At 57.3% G+C, this 8,874-nt stretch overlaps 1 protein-coding gene across 1 annotated transcript in view; it reads left to right on the plus strand.

The window, feature by feature from the left end:
• The window catches only part of WDR1 (WD repeat domain 1), a 43,683-nt gene that overhangs the window by 21,993 nt on the left and 12,816 nt on the right, over positions 1-8,874 (plus strand). Inside the window, exons 6-9 of the mRNA XM_046656344.1 lie at positions 3,477-3,554; positions 3,936-4,016; positions 4,342-4,575; positions 7,885-7,972. Coding sequence (XP_046512300.1) covers positions 3,477-3,554; positions 3,936-4,016; positions 4,342-4,575; positions 7,885-7,972 — 481 coding nt within the window. The remainder of the gene's footprint in view (positions 1-3,476; positions 3,555-3,935; positions 4,017-4,341; positions 4,576-7,884; positions 7,973-8,874) is intronic.

Raw genomic sequence — 8,874 nt, forward strand, 5'->3', positions numbered from 1 at the left:
GGCTCGGCCCACAGGACGGTGCTGGGACCCCATGGCTGGGGAGGGACAGGGGCCGGCAGCCCCAGCTCACTAGGTGGCAGCCAGGAACCCCGCATGTTGTCTCCCCACACTGTTCCTACTTTGTACTCTGGCCTCACCTCCCTGTCGAAGGGGCTCTTTTTAGTCCTCTTTTTTTTTTGGTTAATGGGCTGTTCACTGCTCCCTCCCTTTAAATGGGCTATTTCAGGAGCAGACATCAGTCTCCTGCTCATTTGGACACTTGGCTAGAGTTGCAGGAAAAGCTGACAGGGAGGAGTTCCTAAAGCCACACAGCCCAGGCCTCGGGGGGCATCTGCTCCGTCTGGCCTTCACTAAACCCACGCCAGTCACGGTCCCCCAGGAGCCCGCATTGTTCCATGGCCTGGGGAAGGGGACGACAAACACGTCAACACGTGCACAGTCCCCATGATGGTGGGGACTGCCGAGTGCTGTGACCAAGGAAATGGATCCAGGGAGAGGGACCGGGCAGTCAGGGAAGGCCTTTCTGGGGGAGGCTCGCTCCAGTCACTGTCTGGAGCTTGGCGGCCGCGGGCTTGGGTGTCTGTGCTGTCTTCCAGGAGGGCCTCCTGACCTTGTGAGCTGGGGTTTACAGGGGCTGTCCCTGTTCTCCTCGCAGGGGACCAGTGAGATTGGAGTTTGTTACGAGTTGGAATTGAACGGTGGCTGAATGTTCCTCTGATTCATAGCATATTCCTTATGCCCAGTAAAGAGAAGTCAGCGCCCCACTGTGGCACTCCCTTGAGCTGCGAGGTCTTTCGGCATCCCACTTCCTGGGAGTCGTCCTTCACTGGGCCAGCCGAGGCTTGGTCGGTCACAGGGACCCAAGGGGGGAGCCAACCCCAGCCCCTCCTCCACCTTGTGGAGGAAACCGGGAGCAGCGGGGATGGGTGAGCAAGTAGAGCTCACGGATGAGCGGACTGACGTTTGTTCAGATGTCTAGAACTTGAGCCGTGGTTTTGTCACTTAAGAGATTTTCCTTTAACCTCATCCAGAAGAAGGAGCTGTGCCTGCCTGCCCCATCCTCCCCACAAGGCGGTTCTGAGAGGAATGAGCAAGAAGTCTGGGCAGCTTTCTCTCAGAAACCTTCCTATGACTGGCTTTGAACCACTGCTGGCCCTGCAGGCCCTGAGGGAGAGTAGCATGGGGCCCTGAGGGCTGACATTAACAGAGGGACATGGGCCTCCTGAGGGCCGACAGCAACAGAGGGACGTGGGCACCCCAAGGGCTGGCAGGGACAGAGGGACGTGGGCACCCCAAGGGGTGGCAGGGACAGAGGGACATGGGCCTCTGTGCAGCTGGTTCCCTTACAGCCTTGGATGGGTGGCAGAATGGTGGCAGTCAGCCTGAGTTGTTAAGGATCTGACTCCAGGTGCCTCCCCGTCTTGTGCCAGGGGCACAGAGCTGGCATAGTTGAGTCGAGGCCTCTAGACAAGAAACTGGAGACCTGGGCTCTCCTGACCCAGCCTCTCTGGGCCTGGCTGTCTCCTGCACAGATGTGCCTGGAGGCTCTGCAAGGCCCCTCGTAGGGGGGAGTGGGGAGGGCGTGTGGCAGCCATGGAGGCAGAACAGTCAGGAGGGCCTGAGAGATCGCATTTGGGAAAGTTAATTGTTTCCACTTCCATTCAGTTTGGTGGGTTGCACCTACTAGGAAACCGTTGTCCTTCAGTTCCGCGTACCTAGGACCGCTGGAAAACAGAACACAAGCCTTAGAGCCAGGATGAGCGGGCAGGAGAAGCTAAAGAACAGAACACACAGCTCAACCTGAACACAGGAAACGGCGCTTCAGGCACTACACCCAGACTGTGCTGTCCTTGCCTCCGGGCCTCTGGGTCGCCCTGACCTGCGGGGCACCAAGGCACCTTGCAGACCTCGCTGTGGGGCCTGGTTGAGCCTCAGCACTGGGAGGCACCTGCGCCCCGTCATGGGTGCTGGTGATGACCCCGTAGAGGACAAGCTCTTCAGTCCCACGATGGTGCTGGCTGCAATGAGGCAAGACGAGATGGGGGCCTGTACAGGGTGGAAGCTGTGACTGTGTGATCAGCAGTCATCCCTCTGCGCTCCCTGTGGTCAGGGGCCTTGTCGTTCTCAAGTTTTCATCATCATCATCAGTGCGGTGGGAGGGTCATGACCCTTGAGAAGGGAACCCTGGAGCCAGATGCAATTTCGGCTAGCTCTGGCCTTGTCAGTTGAGGGTTTAATTGACAGTTGAATTGGTGAGTGGGAAGGGCAGGCTTGCTTTGCATCGGTGCTCTGGACTGGATCTTTTCTGGCCAGAGAGGTTTATCTGATAGGGCTGAGGGTAAGCGCCTGGCCTGGAGGTCTCAGCAGGCGGGCGGCCTGCAGCCACAGTCTCAGTCGTGTGGTTCCCAGGAGGAGAGCTGCCTACCCAGGGAAACCACTACTCACGCACGCCCATTCCTCCTGCTGACCCTCCCCAGTGGACTTTGCAGGGCCATTGGTCCCTTTGATCCCTGGCCCTGGGGCTCCCCTGCAGGGGAACCGTGGCACCGATTTCTCCTTCCTGGCCTGGGTTTCTTCAGCACTGCAGTGAGCACAGTTTACTTGAAGGGTTATCACGTGAGCACCACAGACGTTTGTTACGTGTGTTAGTTTCTTGGGGCTGCCGTGCCAAAGTACTACGAACTGGGTGACTTAAATGACAGGAATTCATGCTGTCAGTTCTGGAGGCCGGAAGTCCGAGCTGAGGTGTCAGCGGCTGTGCTCCCTCTCATTCCTTCCTCGTCTCCTCCAGACTCTGGTAGCCCCAGGCATCCCTTGGCTGTGGGAGCACAGCCTCAGTCTCTGCCTCCATCTTCACATGGTCTTCCCTCTGTGTGCATGGTTGATGCTTAACGCGTGCTTGCAGGTGAGGTGCGAGAGGGGCAAGGCCTTGTGTTAAGGAGCTTAGTTTTGCGGGGTTGAGAGGATCATTCCCTGGTGCAAACCCTTCTTGACTGAGCAAACAATGAGCTCATTTACCTTTCAAGGGAGGGAATCAGCCTGGAGGTGACCTCTCCTCACTTGCTGAGACTCTCATTCCGATGAAGGTCATAACCTCTTTAATTTCTTGAAAACCTCAGTTACTCGTCAGCAAGTACCCACTGAGCACCTGCTGTGTACTGGGCCTGGTCGGGCCCTGGAGACCCGGGGAAGAGGCCTTGTGATCCTGGCATCAGGAAGCTTAAGGGTTAGGGCTGTCCACGGAGGTCAGGGGACACGTCTCAGCGGAGGGAGGCCTCGCTGGAGCATGGCGTTCCCGGTGGGCTGAGTCAGACCTCCCAGCCAGTGAGCAGCTACTTCCGACTCATTCCCAAGTCTCCTGTGGCCTGGCAGTTCACGGTGGTCGCAGTAGCTGATGTTTGAAGCAGGCTGCGTATTTCACAGAGGGCTTTCCTGAACTTCCTGTTGTCAGATGTTAACTGTCCGCTTTCCCCCAGGACCACAGCCGCTTTGTCAATTGTGTGCGATTCTCTCCTGACGGGAACAGATTTGCGACGGCCAGTGCTGACGGCCAGGTAGGGGCTGGGGGCCGTGGGGTGGGACTTCATCTCATTGTCCTCTGCGACTGTTCAGAACAGACACACTTGTAAAGCCAGTCTTGATGTGCGGAACTCAGAAATCTCCCTTCTTCCCACTTCCCAGAACGTGGCTTGGTTAAGGGGCTGTGTCCTCAAAGCACAGCAGACACGTCTCCGTCTCTCTCCTTTTAAATGGAGCTCGAAACACAAGCTATTAGCACTTTTTTTAAACGAATTCTTTTTTTTAAGAGTCGCAGTTACAGACTCGCTTGATGATAAAGCAATGATAAATAAAGAAGAGCTCATTTGGGGTGCTAACTATTAAGTGCATTCACTCACACACACAGATGATCCACATATATTTTTATTTCTTGAAAGATATACATCTATGATGGGAAGACGGGAGAGAAAGTGTGTGCGCTGGGAGGAGGCAAGGCTCACGACGGAGGCATTTATGCTGTAAGTATGGGTTCACGCTTCAGGACTCTGTGGTTGTGGGTGGACTGTATTTGCGTTGCAGATAGAAGGTTAAAATGTGGGATTCAGAGTCAGGGAGGAGGTGTAGAGTTTCAGGGTCACAGAGCACAGGGTGACGTGGCCTAGGGAAGCAAGTGGCCAGAACAGAAGGCCCAGATACTCATCCCATCTTGCCCTGGTGTATCCCATCACCTCCCGGGCTTTCCTTCTCCCTGCTCAGAAATGAGGGCTGTGGACAGGTTGCTTTCTGGGGTCCCTTCCCTTTCTGGAATGCTCTGACATGTGACATGCCATTTTGTTTGAGTAGATTAGTTGGAGTCCTGATAGCACCCATTTGCTTTCTGCTTCTGGAGACAAAACTTCTAAAATTTGGGACGTCAATGTGAATTCTGTCGTCAACACGTTTACAATGGGCTCCAATGTTCTGGACCAGCAGCTGGGCTGCTTATGGCAGAAGGACCACCTCCTCAGCATCTCTCTGTCTGGGTACATCAATTACCTGGACAAGAACAACCCCAGCAAACCTCTGCGGGTCATCAAGGTAAGGCTGCATTGGGCTCTGTCTGTAGGGGCTACAAGGAAGAGAGGTGTGCGCCCAGCTAGGAAAGGGCAGCAACAGGTGAGGGAGAGTTGGAGGCTCGCCCTTGGGGGCTTTGTTGGAATGGCAGGATGCTGGTTGCTTTTCGAATGTGAGTATAGCAGGGGTGGAAGGCCAGGCACTGAGTTCCCCTTGAGCTACTATAAGAGTTTAGGGCCTGGGGGCTCAGGCCAGGGGCCCTTGCCCCTGCTGTCAGGAGTCATCGTTATGTCCTGAGGGGATCAGCCTCACTCAGGAGCTCACAGGCTGTGTCTTCACTTGTGAGGCAGGACCAGAAATGCGCTGAGCCCCAAGCCGGGGTAAGTGGAGCATCACCATGCTGGGAGGGGCAGCAGGCCGTGGAGCTGGACCTTGGCGATGTGGGATTTGAACACGGGAATGAGGGTGGGGAGGCACTTGTTCTGTGTGGTTAGAGCAAAGAAGGCTTGAGGGAGTGGTGGGGAGTGGGAGAAGATGAAGTTGGAGGAGTGGGGGCCTTGAGGGGTAGGAGGACCCTGACCTGGTATCCATCCTCGGTACTTGGGAGGGCTTACTCAGGCACCTGATTCCAGCATCTGCCCTGGGTGCCCCATCCATCAGTCCTGGTGATTTTGACATCTCAGGAAACTTGCAGCCAGACTAGGACCAGGAGCTCCTGTGTCCTTGGGGCCCTGCTCTGGTGCTGCCCACTGCAAACCCTGCTTCTACAAGGGTGAGGGAATTGGTAGGGGCATTGTCAGAGGTGGGAGCTCCAGATCACCTGCTCTGGTGGCCCCGGGCGGGTGACCCCCTCTAAGGAGCCTGAGCCATGACTTCAAGGGAAGGGTCTCCACAGCTGGTCTCCATGCCACACCCCATCCTGGCAGCTGAGCCCCCGGGTCGTTTTAAGCCACTCCAGGTGGCAGACCCCAGTGCTTTCTCATGTACTGCTTACCTGGCTGCTTCACTGCTGTGGAGACAGGTGCCTGGACCCGGTAGGGCTGGTGTGGGCCAGGCTGGGACTATTCCCCTGGGGACCCCAGTCCGTACCTCCGCGGTCAGTGAGTGTCAGCCTCGTGCCCGGACCTGCAGTGCTTTATGCATCTCATAGTCTCTGTGAGGTGGCAGCTCTCGTTGACCCCACTTTACAGACGACCTCGCCTACAAGGAAGGGGCTGAGCCAGGCCATCTGCCTCCTTAACCCCGTGTGACTGGCTCCTGAGGCTCGGGTCAGCTAGGTGCTCACTGCGTTCTGTTTGGTGGGGGCGTTGCTGACAGGAAGGGCTGATGCAGAACAACAGCCGCATCGGGCCTCGCTAGCCACTCTGTGCCGTTTGCTCTCGAAGGTGTGCTTGACCCCTGAGGATAGGGGCACTGGGGCCTCCTCCTCGGTGGGCTCCCACTCAGGGTGATGAGTATAACATGAAGTTGTGTACGGCCTGGCACAGAGTCTGGGGGAGCTGGGAGGGGTCCCTGGAAACAGTCACTTTTCTGGGCCTGCACGTGAAATGGAGGGAAATTGCTCAAGAGATTCAGGTATTCCTGTCAGCCCACTTTCTCTGCCCAGGAGCAGCTTCCCGTGGGCTGCTCCAGCAGTGGGCCCAGGTGGCCATCCCAGGCATCACTCCGTGACTGTTGGTGCCCCAGGACCACCCTGGGAACAAGGGAAGCCTGGATGTGACTGCTCCTGCTGATGTCACTGCCACCGACAGCACAGGCACTGTGGGCCCGGCTCCAGTCTCATGGGCAGAAAAGAAACTCACCTCCCTGCTCTCCTGCCACACATTGCCTGACTCCCGAGCGGGGGTTGGTGCTGATCTCAGGCTGTGTGTGATCTCAGGAGAAGGCTGGAGTTAGAATCGCTGTTCTCAGCTGCAGCACTCGTTCAAATCACCTGGGAGCTTCAGAAAAGGGCTCAGTGCTGGGCCGGCCCCAGAGGGAGTCAGTCAGAAGCTGAGGGGTGGCTCTTTGGTGCGGTACTTTGAAGACACATGCAGGTGCTTCTGCTTCTCAAGCTTGAAGGTGCCTCAGTCTCACCTGAGAGGGCCCCGATCAGAACACGCAGCCGGCTGCACCCCTGCTCACGGAGTGTGCACATGTGAGAGCAGGCTCGCATTTCTCACAGGCTCCCAGGCATGGCTGCTGCCCCGGGCGGTGGCCGAATGGGCGTCTCATTCAATGCGCATTCTGAGTCCCCGGGCAGTGGGTGTGCACCAGTCCCTGGGCGTCTCACTGAGCACAGGTTCTGAGTCCCCAGGCTGCACGGGGGAGACTCCCAGCGAGGTGACAGTCTGAGGACTGTGCTTGAGGTAGCAGCGCTAGCAGGACGCTGTCCTGGAAGGCGATGTGGGTGGAAGTGACTCAGTGTGTCTGTTCACTGGTTCTCCCATCTCCTGAGAACTGTGTGTACCTTTCTCTGAAGATACATGCCACATCATGGCAACAAATAGACTGCTTGGGCAGTTCCTGGGAGAAAGGCCTAGGCAGGAATTGTGCGACCTGGCCGTAGAGCGTTGCTGACAAAGAGCCAAGGGAGACTTGCCTGCCGCTGATGAGGGAAAGAGCTATGATTAGACCACACCTCAGCCAGTTATTTCCATCCCAAGGGCAGTTACGAGAGAGGCTAAGTGCCCTCTTGAAGCCGGTGTCTGGTTGTGGATGAGTGCTCTGTGCCCACCATGTCACCAGTCCAGGAGGTTGTAGGGGTCAGAGCCCTCCGGCAGCTTGGATGGGGAGGGGGAGTTGGCAGAGAAACCTCACAAGCCGGGGGCCGAAGCCAGAGTGGTGAGTTGTGCTTCTGGGTACGGAACACACTGTCCACAGCATCCGGGACTGTGTGGGTCCCGGGGGCCCGGAGGTCTCCCTGCCTGCTGTGTGAGGGTTGAGCCCTCCCATGACTGTTCCCGTTACTGTTGCTTCCCTTCTGTCGAGGCTCAACCTGGGTCAGGGCTCGTCCTCGTCCTGAGAGCAGCGTTTCGTCCCTTGGGGTGCTGCCGGGGTCAGTCTGCATGGACTTGGGTGCTGGGCTGCTGGGGATCTGATTAGACCCACATGCTCAGCCCTGGTCACAGCTAGGTGCCTCAGAGGGAGGGCCAGAACGACGAGGTTTGTCAGTCAGTCCACTGGGGAAGGCTGACCGTGGCTCATGGGAGGTGTTTCAGGCACACCGGGCTGCGGCACATGGAGGGCATTCTGCCTCTCACGCGGGGCTGTGGTCAGTAGAGAACAGTCGCGAGTGAAAGAGGCAGGATGGCGTGTCCTCGGCTCACCCTGCCCCGTCTGTCTCCTCCACAGGGTCACAGCAAGTCAATCCAGTGTCTGACGGTGCATAAAAACGGCGGCAAGTCCTACATCTACTCTGGGAGCCACGACGGGCACATTAATATCCTTTGACTCAGAGCTGGCTCCGGGGACCCTGGCAGGAGAGATGGGAGTTTCCTGTTCCCACGGTACCAGTGCCAGAGGCGAGGCCAGCCAGGTGGCAGCAACAGGACTCCAAACCAGTCCTGGCCGCTGAGATATGCCAGTGTCCACATGGAGGGCCTCCAGCTTCAGGCCACAGCCTTGACCTGATGGGTGACTTCTCGCTGTGCAAACTTGAGTGGTTGCTGAACTTCTCTGAACTTAAGCTGCTTCTCCCCTGTATGACACTAGCACCAGCCTTTTCTCTCTCACAGGCAGTAGAATAGTGAGTGTTAGAATCTAAAAGGACTTGGAACCTTTTAGTAGAGTTCCCCTGTTTTAAAAAAGGGAAAAGTGAAGCTGAGGTTGCTGAAGTGCTTCCCCAAAGTCGCACCCTTGTTGGCAGTGGAGCGAGGACTGAAACCGAGTCCCCGTCTCCTGGTGAGGTTCTTTGCTGTCCCGGAGGCGTGGGTGGCAGCCTTTACAACCCCCCTTCTGGTGTTTGTGACCTGGGGCTAGTAACCCCACCTCCCAGGGCTGTCCCATGTTGGAGCAGCTGTCTGTAGGGGTGGAGGGGGACCTGGCTCATAGCGGGGGTGTCATTGGGCTGATTTGTTGCCCCCGACCCCAGCAGTGGAGCCGTGTGCAAGGCCTGCCTCACGTAGACTTTCCTAGTGTATGTGCTGCCACTCCCCCTGGGAGGGGCTCCCCAGGCACCCTGTGCCTCTCACGCCTTGTCCCTGCAGGGCTTCTCAGTTTTCACAAGCAAGATCCAGGGAGGTCTCCACACAGCCCCGAGGGAAGGAGGTAGATAAGTCACCCTCTGCCCCATTAAATGTGAGGAGGGGAGGGTATCTTGCCCTAACCTGTGTCACATCGGGG

Source organism: Equus quagga, chromosome 3, assembly GCF_021613505.1.
Source record: "Equus quagga isolate Etosha38 chromosome 3, UCLA_HA_Equagga_1.0, whole genome shotgun sequence".
Taxonomy (NCBI): domain Eukaryota; kingdom Metazoa; phylum Chordata; class Mammalia; order Perissodactyla; family Equidae; genus Equus; species Equus quagga.